Source organism: Pleurodeles waltl, chromosome 4_1, assembly GCF_031143425.1.
Source record: "Pleurodeles waltl isolate 20211129_DDA chromosome 4_1, aPleWal1.hap1.20221129, whole genome shotgun sequence".
Lineage (NCBI taxonomy): Eukaryota > Metazoa > Chordata > Amphibia > Caudata > Salamandridae > Pleurodeles > Pleurodeles waltl.
In genome coordinates this window covers 129,184,304-129,199,993 of record NC_090442.1, presented here as the reverse complement: position 1 = coordinate 129,199,993, position 15,690 = coordinate 129,184,304, and the positions used below count along the sequence as shown (strand labels likewise).

The window sequence follows — 15,690 nt, the reverse complement described above, 5'->3', positions numbered from 1 at the left end:
AGGCAGCAAATACATGTGTTCCCATATCTAGACGACTGGCTAATCAAGGCCCATTCGTTAATAGAGTGCTCAAATCACACAAATCATATCATACAAACCCTCTTCAAACTAGGGTTCACCGTCAATTTCACAAAATCCAAAATTCAGCCACGCAAGGTACAACAATACCTGGGAGCCATAATAGACACATCAAAAGGAGTAGCCACTCCAAGTCCACAAAGAATTCAAAATTTCAACACCATCATACAACGCATGTATCCAACACAAAAGATACAAGCAAAGATGGTATTACAACTCCTAGGCATGATGTCATCATGCATAGCCATTGTCCCAAACGCAAGACTGCACATGAGGCCCTTACAACAATGCCTAGCATCACAGTGGTCTCAAGCACAGGGTCACCTTCTAGATCTGGTGTTAATAGACCGCCAAACTTACCTCTCGCTTCTGTGGTGGAACAACATAAATTTAAACAAGGGGCGGCCTTTCCAAGACCCAGTGCCACAATACGTAATAACAACAGATGCTTCCATGACAGGGTGGGGAGCACACCTCGATCAACACAGCATACAAGGACAATGGAACGTACATCAAACAAAACTGCATATCAATCACCTAGAACTTCTTGCAGTTTTTCAAGCACTAAAAGCTTTCCAACCAATAATAGTTCACAAATACATTCTCGTCAAAACAGACAACATGACAACAATGTATTATCTAAACAAGCAGGGAGGGACGCACTCCACGCAGTTAAGCCTGTTAGCACAAAAAATTTGGCATTGGGCAATTCACAACCAAATTCGCCTAATTGCACAGTTTATACCAGGGATACAAAATCAACTCGCAGACAATCTCTCTCGAGATCACCAACAGGTCCACGAATGGGAAATTCACCCCCAAATACTGAACACTTATTTCAAACTCTGGGGAACACCTCAGATAGACTTGTTTGCGACAAAGGAGAACGCAAAATGCCAAAACTTCGCATCCAGATACCCACACAAACAATCCCAAGGCAATGCCCTATGGATGAACTGGTCAGGGATATTTGCTTACGCTTTTCCTCCTCTCCCTCTCCTTCCTTACCTGGTAAACAAACTCAGTCAAAGCAAACTCAAACTCATATTGATAGCACCAACTTGGGCAAGGCAACCCTGGTACACAACGCTGCTAGACCTATCAGTGGTACCCTGCATCAAATTGCCCAACAGGCCAGATCTGTTGACACAGCACAACCAAAAGATCAGACACCCAGATCCAGCATCGCTGAATCTAGCAATCTGGCTCCTGAAATCCTAGAATTCGGGCACTTACAACTTACCCAAGAATGTATGGAAGTCATAAAACAAGCAAGAAGGCCATCCACCAGGCACTGCTATGCAAGTAAATGGAAGAGGTTTGTTTGCTACTGCCATATTAATCAAATACAACCATTACACACAACTCCAGAACATGTAGTGGGTTACTTGCTTCACTTACAAAAATCTAACCTAGCTTTCTCTTCCATTAAGATTCACCTTGCAGCAATATCTGCATACCTGCAGACTACCTATTCAACTTCCCTATATAAAATACCAGTCATTAAAGCATTCATGGAGGGCCTTAGGAGAATTATACCACCAAGAACACTACCTGTTCCTTCATGGAACCTAAATGTTGTCCTAACTAGACTTATGGGTCCACCTTTTGAACCCATGCACTCCTGCGACATACAGTTCCTAACCTGGAAGGTGGCATTTCTCATCGCCATTACTTCCCTGAGAAGAGTAAGCGAGATTCAGGCGTTTACTATACAGGAACCTTTTATACAACTACACAAAAATAAAGTCGTCCTAAGGACCAATCCTAAATTTTTGCCAAAGGTTATTTCACCGTTCCATCTAAATCAAACAGTGGAACTTCCGGTGTTCTTTCCACAGCCAGATACCGTAGCTGAAAGGGCACTACATACATTAGATGTCAAAAGAGCATTAATGTATTACATTGACAGAACAAAGAACATCAGAAAGACTAAACAACTCTTTATTGCATTTCAAAAACCTCATGCAGGAAACCCAATTTCAAAACAAGGTATAGCCAGATGGATAGTTAAATGCATCCAAATCTGCTACCTTAAAGCTAAACGACAGCTGCCCATTACACCAAGGGCACACTCAACCAGAAAGAAAGGTGCTACCATGGCCTTTCTAGGAAACATCCCAATGCAAGAAATATGTAAGGCAGCCACATGGTCTACGCCTCACACATTCACCAAGCACTACTGTGTAGACGTGTTATCTGCACAACAAGCCACAGTAGGTCAAGCTGTATTAAGGACATTATTTCAGACTACTTCCACTCCTACAGGCTGATCCACCGCTTTTGGGGAAATAACTGCTTACTAGTCTATTGCAGAACATGCGTATCTACAGCGACAGATGCCATCGAACTGAAAATGTCACTTACCCAGTGTACATCTGTTCGTGGCATCAGTCGCAGTAGATTCGCATGTGCCCACCCGCCTCCCCGGGAGCCTGTAGCAGTTTGGAAGTTACCTTCAATTATTTATATATGTATCATCTCAACCTTAAATAAGTGCATACTTAGTCACTCCATTGCATGGGCACTATTACTACAATTCAACTCCTACCTCACCCTCTGCGGGGAAAAACAATCGAAGATGGAGTCGACGCCCATGCGCAATGGAGACAAAAGGAGGAGTCACTCGGTCCCGTGACTCGAAAGACTTCTTCGAAGAAAAACAACTTGTAACACTCCGGCCCAACACCAGATGGCGAGCTATTGCAGAACATGCGAATCTACTGCGACTGATGCCACGAACAGATGTACACTGGGTAAGTGACATTTTCATTCTAGTACCAAGGGCCCTGATGCCAAGGAAGGTCTCTAAGGGCTGCAGCATGTCTTATGCCACCCTGGAGACCTCTCACTCAGCACAGACACCCTGCTTGCCAGCTTGTGTGTGCTAGTGAGGACAAAACGAGTAAGTCGACATGGCACTCCCCTCAGGGTGCCATGCCAGCCTCTCACTGCCTATGCAGTATAGGTAAGACACCCCTCTAGCAGGCCTTACAGCCCTAAGGCAGGGTGCACTATACCATAGGTGAGGGTACCAGTGCATGAGCCTGGTACCCCTACAGTGTCTAAACAAAACCTTAGACATTGTAAGTGCAGGGTAGCCATAAGAGTATATGGTCTGGGAGTTTGTCAAACACGAACTCCACAGCACCATAATGGCTACACTGAAAACTGGGAAGTTTGGTATCAAACTTCTCAGCACAATAAATGCACACTGATGCCAGTGTACATTTTATTGTAAAATACACCCCAGAGGGCACCTTGGAGGTGCCCCCTGAAACTTAACCGACTATCTGTGTAGGCTGACTGGTTTTAGCAGCCTGCCACAAACCGAGACATGTTGCTGGCCCCATGGGGAGAGTGCCTTTGTCACTCTGAGGCCAGTAACAAAGCCTGCACTGGGTGGGGATGCTAACACCTCCCCCAGGCAGGAATTGTCACACCTGGCGGTGAGCCTCAAAGGCTCACCTCCTTTGTGCCAACCCAGCAGGACACTCCAGCTAGTGGAGTTGCCCGCCCCCTCCGGCCAGGCCCCACTTTTGGCGGCAAGGCCGGAGAAAATAATGAGAATAACAAGGAGGAGTCACTGGCCAGTCAGGACAGCCCCTAAGGTGTCCTGAGCTGAGGTGACTCTAACTTTTAGAAATCCTCCATCTTGCAGATGGAGGATTCCCCCAATAGGGTTAGGATTGTGACCCCCTCCCCTTGGGAGGAGGCACAACGAGGGTGTACCCACCCTCAGGGCTAGTAGCCATTGGCTACTAACCCCCCAGACCTAAACACGCCCTTAAATTTAGTATTTAAGGGCTACCCTGAACCCTAGAAAATTAGATTCCTGCAACTACAAGAAGAAGGACTGCCTAGCTGAAAACCCCTGCAGCGGAAGACCAGAAGACGACAACTGCCTTGGCTCCAGAAACTCACCGGCCTGTCTCCTGCCTTCCAAAGATCCTGCTCCAGCGACGCCTTCCAAAGGGACCAGCGACCTCGACATCCTCTGAGGACTGCCCCTGCTTCGAAAAGACAAGAAACTCCCGAGGACAGCGGACCTGCTCCAAGAAAAGCTGCAACTTTGTTTCCAGCAGCTTTAAAGAACCCTGCAAGCTCCCCGCAAGAAGCGTGAGACTTGCAACACTGCACCCGGCGACCCCGACTCGGCTGGTGGAGATCCGACACCTCAGGAGGGACCCCAGGACTACTCTGATACTGTGAGTACCAAAACCTGTCCCCCCTGAGCCCCCACAGCGCCGCCTGCAGAGGGAATCCCGAGGCTTCCCCTGACCGCGACTCTTTGAACCTAAAGTCCCGACGCCTGGGAGAGACCCTGCACCCGCAGCCCCCAGGACCTGAAGGACCGGACTTTCACTGGAGAAGTGACCCCCAGGAGTCCCTCTCCCTTGCCCAAGTGGAGGTTTCCCCGAGGAATCCCCCCCTTGCCTGCCTGCAGCGCTGAAGAGATCCCGAGATCTCTCATAGACTAACATTGCGAACCCGACGCCTGTTTCTACACTGCACCCGGCCGCCCCCGCGCTGCTGAGGGTGAAATTTCTGTGTGGGCTTGTGTCCCCCCCGGTGCCCTACAAAACCCCCCTGGTCTGCCCTCCGAAGACGCGGGTACTTACCTGCAAGCAGACCGGAACCGGGGCACCCCCTTCTCTCCATTCTAGCCTATGTGTTTTGGGCACCACTTTGAACTCTGCACCTGACCGGCCCTGAGCTGCTGGTGTGGTGACTTTGGGGTTGCTCTGAACCCCCAACGGTGGGCTACCTTGGACCAAGAACTGAGCCCTGTAAGTGTCTTACTTACCTGGTTAACCTAACAAATACTTACCTCCCCTAGGAACTGTGAAAATTGCACTAAGTGTCCACTTTTAAAACAGCTATTTGTCAATAACTTGAAAAGTATACATGCAATTTTGATGATTTGAAGTTCCTAAAGTACTTACCTGCAATACCTTTCGAATGAGATATTACATGTAGAATTTGAACCTGTGGTTCTTAAAATAAACTAAGAAAAGATATTTTTCTATACAAAAACCTATTGGCTGGATTTGTCTCTGAGTGTGTGTACCTCATTTATTGTCTATGTGTACGTACAACAAATGCTTAACACTACTCCTTGGATAAGCCTACTGCTCGACCACACTACCACAAAATAGAGCATTAGTATTATCTATTTTTACCACTATTTTACCTCTAAGGGGAACCCTTGGACTCTGTGCATGCTATTCCTTACTTTGAAATAGCACATACAGAGCCAACTTCCTACACTCCCTGACTTTTGCCTTTTGTTGCTGCCAGTTATGATTGAAAGTGTGCTGGGACCCTGCTAACCAGACCCCAGCACCAGTGTTCTTTCCCTAAATGGTACCTTTGTTCCTACAATTGGCACAGCCCGGACACACAGCTAAGTCCCTTGTAAATGGTACCCCTGGTACCAAGGGCCCTGTTGCCAGTGAAGGTCTCTAAGGGCTGCAGCATGTCTTATGCCATCCTGGGCACCCCTCACTCAGCACATGCACACTGCCTCATAGCGTGTGTGTGCTGGTGGGGAAAAAATGACTAAGTCGACATGGCACTCCCCTCAGAGTGCCATGCCCACCTCTTACTGCCTGTGACATAGGTAGTCACCCCTCTAGCAGGCCTTACAGCCCTAAGGCAGGGTGAACTATACCACAGGTGGGGGCATAAGTGCATGAGCACTATTCCCCTACAGTGTCTAAGCAAAACCTTAGACATTGTAAGTGCAGGGTAGCCATAAAGAGTATATGGTCTGGGAGTTTGTCAAATACGAACTCCACAGTTCCATAATGGCTACACTGAAATCTGGGAAGTTTGGTATCAAACTTCTCAGCACAATAAATGCACACTGATGCCAGTGTGCACTTTATTGTAAAATACACCCAGAGGGCATCTTAGAGATGCCCCCTGAATACCAGTCCGACTCCTAGTGCTACGCTGACCAGTTTCTGCCAGCCTGCCACAACCAGACGAGTTTCTGGCCACATGGGGTGAGTGCCTTTGTCACTCTGTGGCCAGGAACAAAGCCTGTACTGGGTGGAGGTGCTTCTCACCTCCCCTTGCAGGAACTGTAACACCTGGCGGTAAGCCTCAAAGGCTCATGCCTTTTGTTACAGCACCCTAGGGCATGCCAGCTAGTGGAGATGCCCGCCCCTCTGGCCACTGCCCCCACTTTTGGCGGCAAGACTGTAGGAGATAATGAGGAAAACAAGGAGGAGTCACCCACCAGTCAGGACAGCCCCTAAGGTGTCCTGAGCAGTGGTGACCCCTGCCTTTAGAAATCCTCCATCTTGAGATTGGAGGAGTCCCCCAATAAGATTAGGGATTTAAACCACCCACCCCACCCCCAGAGGAGGCACAAAGAGTGTGTAGCCACCCTCCAGGACAGTAGCCATTGGCTACTGCCCCCAGACCTGAACACACCCCTACATTTAGTATTTAGGGGTGACCCTGAACCCAGGAAATCAGATTCCTGCAACCTACACAAAGAAGGACTGCTGACCTGAAAGCCCCGCAGAGACGACTGATGGGACCACTGACTTGACCCCAGTCCTACCAGCCTGTCTCCAGACTCAAAGAACCTGCACAGCGACGCATCCAACAGGGACCAGCAACTTCTGAGGACTCAGAGGACTGCCCGGAACCCGAAGGACCAAGAAACTCCCGAGAACAGCAGCACTGTTCACAACCTGCAACATTTTTGCAACTTTGAAAATCTCTCTCTTCCCGCCGGAAGCGTGAGACTTCTCACTCTGCACCCGACGCCCCTGGCTCGAGCTCCAGAGAACAAACATTGCAGAGAGGACTCCCAGGCAACTGCGATGACGTGAGTAACCTGAGTTGATCCAGAGGCTCCCCCTGACCGCAACTGCCTGGTAACAAGGAACCCGACACCTGGACCAAGCACTGCACCCGCAGCCCCCAGGACCAAGAGGAACCAACCTCCAGTGCAGGAGTGACCAGCAGGTGGCCCTCGCCCTAGCCCAGTCAGTGGCTGGCCCGAGGACCCCCGTGCCCTGCCTGCATTGCCTAAGTGACCCCCGGGTCCCTCCATTGCTTTCAATAGCAAACCCGACGCCAACATTGTACACTGCACCCGGCCGCCCCTGTGCCACTGTGGGTGTGTTTTGTGTGCCTGTTTGTGGCGCCCTAACACCCCCCCACATGCTCTTCAAAACGCCCATGTTCTGCTCCCCGAGGTCGCAGGTACATACCAGCAAGCAGACCGGAACCGGAGCACCCCTGTTCTCCATGGGCGCCTATGTGTTTTGGGCCCTCCTTTGACTTCTGCAGCTGAACGGCCCTGTGTTGCAGGTGTGGTGACCTTGGAGTTGCCTTGAACCCCCAGCGGTGGGCTGCCTATGCCCAGTAGACTGACTGTTTATGTGCTTTACTTACCTGAGAAACCTAATAATACTTACCTCCCCCAGGAACTGTTGATTTTTGCAGTGTGTCCACTTTTAAAATAGCTTTTTGCCATTTTAACCGATACTGTGTATATTACTACTTTAATTCAAAGTTCCCTACTCACCTGTGTGGAGTGACTGGCATTTTATGTAGTTACTTCAAATGTTGAATCTTGTGATTCTAAAATAAATTAACAAAATATATTTTTCTATATAAAAACTATTGGCCTGGAGTTAAGTCTCTGAGTGTTTGTTCCTCATTTATTGCCTGTGTGTACAACAAATGCTTAACACTACCCTCTGATAAGCCTACTGCTCGACCACACTACCACAAAATAGAGCATTAGAATTATCTAATTTTGCCACTATCAACCTCTAAGGGGAACCCTTGGACTCTGTGCACACTATCTCTCACTTTGAGGTAGTATATACAGAGCCAACTTCCTACACTCTTGCTTGCCGCAACTTTTCTGTTTTATCTTCCCTCTGATGTGTCCCCTTTTTGCACGCCACCTGCTTATTTCTGCTGCTCTTGCATGCACTGTTTAACCTGCTACCCCTGTTTCCTGCCTTTTTCTCTTCTCTGCCTTTGCTTGTATTTTTTTTATGCTTTTTTGTTTATCTTCTTTTTTCTACTAATCCCTTTGTTTTTCATGCTCCCCACTTTTCCCTCTTGGAGTATCCTTTAACATCATCTTCGATGTGCTCTCCTGTCTATGTATTTGGTTCTATGCTTGAATATAAGCTCATAGCTTCACTTTTTCTCTATTTGTAGTTTGGACTGTCATTATTGTACCAGATCCTGTCCAGAGGAGAACAGATTCTTAGTTCTGTGACGGCTGCTAAAGACCTAATGCAGGACAACCTCTGGTAAGAACTGACCTGAAGTCTCGTTATTTCTTTTTTCACTTCTGCTTTCAAGTAATGAACAGCCCTACTTTGTTACTTTTGAGTCTAGACAAAAACGAGCATTTGAGCTTCTTCATGTGTGTAAGGAAATGCCTCCTTGGCATGGTTACCCCCTGACTTTTTGCCTTTGCTGATGCTATGTTTACAATTGAAAGTGTGCTGAGGCCTGCTAACCAGGCCCCAGCACCAGTGTTCTTTCCCTAACCTGTACTTTTGTATCCACAATTGGCAGACCCTGGCATCCAGATAAGTCCCTTGTAACTGGTACTTCTAGTACCAAGGGCCCTGATGCCAAGGAAGGTCTCTAAGGGCTGCAGCATGTCTTATGCCACCCTGGAGACCTCTCACTCAGCACAGACACACTGCTTGCCAGCTTGTGTGTGCTAGTGAGAACAAAACGAGTAAGTCGACATGGCACTCCCCTCAGGGTGCCATGCCAGCCTCTCACTGCCTATGCAAGTATAGGTCAGCCACCCCTCTAGCAGGCCTTACAGCCCTAAGGCAGGGTGCACTATACCATAGGTGAGGGTACCAGTGCATGAGCACTGTGCCCCTACAGTGTCTAAGCAAAACCTTAGACATTGTAAGTGCAGGGTAGCCATAAGAGTATATGGTCTGGGAGTCTGTTTTGCACGAACTCCACAGCACCATAATGGCTACACTGAAAACTGGGAAGTTTGGTATCAAACTTCTCAGCACAATAAATGCACACTGATGCCAGTGTACATTTTATTGCAAAATACACCCCAGAGGGCACCTTAGAGGTGCCCCCTGAAACTTAACCGACTGTCTGTGTAGGCTGACTAGTTCCAGCAGCCTGCCACACTAGAGACATGTTGCTGGCCCCATGGGGAGAGTGCCTTTGTCACTCTGAGGCCAGTAACAAAGCCTGCACTGGGTGGAGATGCTAACACCTCCCCCAGGCAGGAGCTGTAACACCTGGCGGTGAGCCTCAAAGGCTCACCCCTTTGTCACAGCACCGCAGGACACTCCAGCTAGTGGAGTTGCCCGCCCCCTCCGGCCCCGGCCCCCACTTTTGGCGGCAAGGCCGGAGAAAATAATGAGAATAACAAGGAGTCGTCACTGGCCAGTCAGGACAGCCCCTAAGGTGTCCTGAGCTGAGGTGACTCTAACTTTTAGAAATCCTCCATCTTGCAGATGGAGGATTCCCCCAATAGGGTTAGGATTGTGACCCCCTCCCCTTGGGAGGAGGCACAAAGAGGGTGTACCCACCCTCAGGGCTAGTAGCCATTGGCTACTAACCCCCCAGACCTAAACACGCCCTTAAATTTAGTATTTAAGGGCTACCCTGAACCCTAGAAAATTAGATTCCTGCAACTACAAGAAGAAGGACTGCCTAGCTGAAAACCCCTGCAGAGGAAGACCAGAAGACAACAACTGCCTTGGCTCCAGAAACTCACCGGCCTGTCTCCTGCCTTCCCAAGAACTCTGCTCCAGCGACGCCTTCCAAAGGGACCAGCGACCTCTGAATCCTCTGAGGACTGCCCTGCTTCGACGACGACAAGAAACTCCCGAGGACAGCGGACCTGCTCCAAAAAGACTGCAACTTTATCCAAAGGAGCAGCTTTAAAGAACCCTGCAATCTCCCCGCAAGAAGCGTGAGACTTGCAACACTGCACCCGGCGACCCCGACTCGGCTGGTGGAGAACCAACACCTCAGGGAGGACCCCCGGACTACTCTACGACTGTGAGTACCAAAACCTGTCCCCCCTGAGCCCCCACAGCGCCGCCTGCAGAGGGAATCCCGAGGCTTCCCCTGACCGCGACTCTCTGAAACCTAAGTCCCGACGCCTGGAAAAGACCCTGCACCCGCAGCCCCCAGGACCTGAAGGACCGGACTTTCACTGCAGAAGTGACCCCCAGGAGTCCCTCTCCCTTGCCCAAGTGGAGGTTTCCCCGAGGAAGCCCCCCCTTGCCTGCCTGCAGCGCTGAAGAGATCCCTTGATCTCTCATTGACTTCCATTGCGAACCCGACGCTTGTTCTAACACTGCACCCGGCCGCCCCCGCGCCGCTGAGGGTGAAATTTCTGTGTGGGCTTGTGTCCCCCCCGGTGCCCTACAAAACCCCCCTGGTCTGCCCCCCGAAGACGTGGGTACTTACCTGCTGGCAGACTGGAACCGGGGCACCCCCTTCTCTCCATTGGAGCCTATGCGTTTTGGGCACCACTTTGAACTCTGCACCTGACCGGCCCTGAGCTGCTGGTGTGGTAACTTTGGGGTTGCTCTGAACCCCCAACGGTAGGCTACCTTGGACCAAGAACTGAACCCTGTAAGTGTCATACTTATCTGGTAAAACTAACAAAAACTTACCTCCCCCAGGAACTGTGAAAATTGCACTGTGTCCACTTTTAAAATAGCTATTTGTGAATAACTTGAAAAGTATACATGCAATTGAAATAATTCAAAGTTCCTAATGTACTTACCTGCAATACCTTTCAAACAAGATATTACATGTTAAATTTGAACCTGTGGTTCTTAAAATAAACTAAGAAAATATATTTTTCTATACAAAACCTATTGGCAGGATTTGTCTCTGAGTGTGTGTACCTCATTTATTGTCTATGTGTATGTACAACAAATGCTTAACACTACTCCTTGGATAAGCCTACTGCTCGACCACACTACCACAAAATAGAGCATTAGTATTATCTATTTTTACCACTATTTTACCTCTAAGGGGAACCCTTGGACTCTGTGCATGCTATTCCTTACTTTGAAATAGCACATACAGAGCCAACTTCCTACATTGGTGGATCAGCGGTGGGGTACAAGACTTTGCATTTGCTGGACTACTCAGCCAATACCTGATCACACGACAAATTCTAAAATTGTCATTAGAAATTGATTTTTGCAATTTGAAAAGTTTTCTAAATTCTTTAAAGTCCTGCTAGGGCCTTGTGTTAGTCCCTGTTAGCATTTCTTTTAGAGTTTAAAAGTTTGTTAAAAGTTTGAATTAGATTCTAGAACCAGTTTTAGTTTCTTAAAAAGTATTCCAACTTTTAGAAGCATAATGTCTAGTGCAGAGATGAATGTGGTGGAACTCGACACCACACCTTACCTCCATCTTAAGATGAGGGAGCTAAGGTCACGCTGTAAAATAAAGAAAATAGTAATGGGCCCCAGACCTTCCAAACTACAGCTCCAGGAGCTGTTGGCAGAGTTTGAAAAGGCCAACCCCTCTGAGGATGGCAACACAGAGGATGAAGATAGTGACTTGGAGGAAAATTCCCCCCTACCAGTCCTACTTAGGGAGAACAGGGCTTCTCAAGCCCTGACTCCACAAATAATAGTCAGAGATGCTGGTCCCCTCACAGGAGGGGCCAACAACTCTGAAATCACTGAGGATAACTCCAGTGAAGAGGACATCCAGCTAGCCAGGATGGCCAAAAGATTGGCTTTGGAAAGACAGATCCTAGCCATAGAAAGGGAAAGGCAAGAGATGGGCCTAGGACCCATCAATGGTGGCAGCAACATAAATAGGGTCAGAGATTCTCCTGACATGTTGAAAATCCCTAAAGGGATTGTAACTAAATATGAAGATGGTGATGACATCACCAAATGGTTCACAGCTTTTGAGAGGGCTTGTGTAACCAGAAAAGTGAACAGATCTCACTGGGGTGCTCTCCTTTGGGAAATGTTCACAGGAAAGTGTAGGGATAGACTCCTCACACTCTCTGGAAAAGATGCAGAATCTTATGACCTCATGAAGGGTACCCTGATTGAGGGCTTTGGATTCTCCACTGAGGAGTATAGGATTAGATTCAGGGGGGCTCAAAAATCCTCGAGCCAGACCTGGGTTGACTTTGTAGACTACTCAGTAAAAACACTAGATGGTTGGATTCAAGGCAGTGGTGTAAGTAATTATGATGGGCTGTACAATTTATTTGTGAAAGAACACCTGTTAAGTAATTGTTTCAATGATAAACTGCATCAGCATCTGGTAGACCTAGGACCAATTTCTCCCCAAGAATTGGGAAAGAAGGCGGACCATTGGGTCAAGACAAGGGTGTCCAAAACTTCCACAGGGGGTGACCAAAAGAAAGGGGTCACAAAACCTCCCCAGGGGAAAGGTGGTGAGACAGCCAAAAATAAAAATAGTAAAGAGTCTTCTACAGGCCCCCAAAAACCTGCACAGGAGGGTGGGCCCAGAGCCTCTTCACAAAACAATCCTGGGTACAAGGGTAAAAACTTTGATCCCAAAAAGGCCTGGTGTCGTAGCTGTAATCAGCCTGGACACCAAACTGGAGACAAGGCCTGTCCCAAGAAAGGTTCCACTCCAAACTCCAATCCAGGTAACACTGGAATGGCTAGTCTCCAAGTGGGATCAACAGTGTGCTCAGAGCAAATCAGGGTCCACACTGAAGCTACTCTAGTCTCTGAGGGTGGGGTGGATTTAGCCACACTAGCTGCCTGGCCGCCTAACATGCAAAAATACAGGCAGCAGCTCTTTATTAATGGGACAAGTGTAGAGGGCCTGAGGGATACAGGTGCCAGTGTCACCATGGTGACAGAGAAACTGGTTTCCCCTGGCCAATACCTGACTGGAAAAACCTATACAGTCACCAACGCTGACAATCTGACTAAAGCACATCCCATGGCAATGGTAACTTTAGAATGGGGAGGGGTCAATGGCCTGAAACAGGTGGTGGTCTCCTCAAACATCCCAGTAGACTGTCTGCTTGGAAATGACCTGGAGTCCTCAGCATGGGCTGAGGTAGAACTAAAAACCCATGCAGCCATGCTGGGTATCCCTGAACTGGTGTGTGTAAAAACAAGAGCACAATGCAAGGCACAGGGTGAAAAAGTAGAGCTGGAGTCTGGAAGAAAGGCCCAGCCTACCAAGAGAAAAGGAAAGTCAGTTGGGAAACCAACTGCAACACAGTCAGAAAAAGAGAACCTCTCTTCTCAGGAAGAAGTTCTGCCCTCTGAGGGAACTGAGCCTTTGGAGCTTGAACCTTATCAGGTTGAGCTCTTAGGCCCAGGGGGACCCTCAAGGGAGGAGCTGTGTAAGGGACAAGAAACCTGTCCCTCTCTTGAAGGCCTTAGGCAGCAAGCTGCTGAAGAGTCCAAGGGCAAGAAAAATGGAACACATAGGGTCTATTGGGAAGATGGACTCCTGTACACTGAGGCCAGAGACCCCAAACCTGGTGCCACTAGGAGAGTGGTAGTGCCTCAGTCGTTCAGAGAGTTTATTCTGACCTTAGCCCATGATATTCCCCTTGCTGGGCATTTGGGACAAACCAAGACGTGGGAGAGGTTAGTCAACCACTGCTACTGGCCCAATATGTCCCAGAAGGTTAAGGAGTTTTGCCTCTCCTGCCCCACCTGTCAAGCCAGTGGTAAGACAGGTGGGCATCCAAAGGCCCCCCTCATTCCACTTCCAGTGGTGGGGGTCCACTTTGAAAGAGTGGGTGTGGACATAGTTGGTCCACTAGAACCTCCCACAGCCTCAGGAAATATGTATATCCTAGTAGTAGTGGATCATGCTACTAGGTATCCTGAAGCTATTCCCCTTAGGTCAACTACTGCCCCTGCAGTAGCCAAGGCCCTCATTGGTATCTTTACCAGAGTGGGTTTCCCTAAGGAGGTGGTGTCTGACAGAGGTACCAACTTCATGTCAGCATACCTAAAACACATGTGGAATGAGTGTGGAGTGACTTACAAATTCACTACACCATACCATCCACAAACTAATGGCTTAGTTGAGAGATTCAACAAGACATTAAAAGGCATGATCATGGGGCTCCCAGAAAAGCTCAAAAGGAGATGGGATGTCCTCTTGCCATGTCTGCTTTTCGCTTACAGAGAGGTGCCACAGAAGGGAGTAGGATTCTCACCCTTTGAACTTCTGTTTGGTCACCCTGTAAGGGGACCACTTGCTCTTGTTAAAGAAGGCTGGGAGAGACCTCTTCATGAGCCTAAACAGGACATAGTGGACTATGTACTTGGCCTTCGCTCTAGAATGGCAGAGTACATGGAAAAGGCAAGCAAAAACCTTGAGGCCAGCCAACAGCTCCAGAAGTTTTGGTATGACCAAAAGGCTGCAATGGTTGAGTTCCAACCAGGGCAGAAAGTCTGGGTTCTGGAGCCTGTGGCTCCCAGGGCACTTCAGGACAAATGGAGTGGCCCTTACCCAGTGCTAGAAAGGAAGAGTCAGGTCACCTACCTGGTGGACCTGGGCACAAGCAGGAGCCCCAAGAGGGTGATCCATGTGAACCGCCTTAAGCTCTTCCATGACAGGGCTGATGTAAATCTGTTGATGGTAACAGATGAGGATCAGGAGGCAGAGAGTGAACCTCTCCCTGATCTTCTGTCATCAGACCCAAAAGATGGCTCAGTAGATGGAGTGGTCTACTCAGACACCCTCTCTGGCCAACAGCAAGCTGATTGTAGGAGAGTCCTACAACAGTTTCCTGAACTCTTCTCCCTAACCCCTGGTCAGACACACCTGTGTACCCATGATGTGGACACAGGAGACAGCATGCCTGTCAAAAACAAAATTTTTAGACAGTCTGACCATGTTAAGGAAAGCATCAAGGTGGAAGTCCACAAGATGCTGGAATTGGGAGTAATTGAGCGCTCTGACAGCCCCTGTGCTAGCCCAGTGGTCTTAGTCCCCAAACCTCACACCAAAGATGGAAAGAAAGAGATGAGGTTTTGTGTGGACTACAGAGGGCTCAACTCTGTCACCAAGACAGACACCCATCCAATTCCTAGAGCTGATGAGCTCATAGACAAATTAGGTGCTGCCAAATTCTTAAGTACCTTTGACTTGACAGCAGGGTACTGGCAAATAAAAATGGCATCTGGAGCAAAAGAGAAAACAGCATTCTCCACACCTGATGGGCATTATCAGTTTACTGTTATGCCCTTTGGTTTAAAGAATGCCCCTGCCACCTTCCAAAGGTTGGTGAATCAAGTCCTTGCTGGTTTGGAGTCCTTTAGCACAGCTTATCTTGATGATATTGCTGTCTTTAGCTCCACCTGGCAGGATCACCTGGTCCACCTGAAGAAGGTTTTGAAGGCTCTGCAATCTGCAGGCCTCTCTATCAAGGCATCCAAATGCCAGATAGGGCAGGGAACTGTGGTTTACTTGGGCCACCTTGTAGGTGGAGGCCAAGTTCAGCCACTCCAACCCAAGATCCAGACTATTCTGGACTGGGTAGCTCCAAAAACCCAGACTCAAGTCAGGGCATTCCTTGGCTTGACTGGGTATTACAGGAGGTTTGTGAAGGGATATGGATCCATTGTGACA

The 15,690-nt window shown here is 48.6% G+C and overlaps 1 protein-coding gene across 1 annotated transcript in view; it reads left to right on the top strand.

Moving 5' to 3' along the window:
• Positions 1-15,690, top strand: part of PATL1 (PAT1 homolog 1, processing body mRNA decay factor) — a 260,927-nt gene that overhangs the window by 229,008 nt on the left and 16,229 nt on the right. Inside the window, exon 17 of the mRNA XM_069227876.1 lies at positions 8,281-8,375. Coding sequence (XP_069083977.1) covers positions 8,281-8,375 — 95 coding nt within the window. The remainder of the gene's footprint in view (positions 1-8,280; positions 8,376-15,690) is intronic.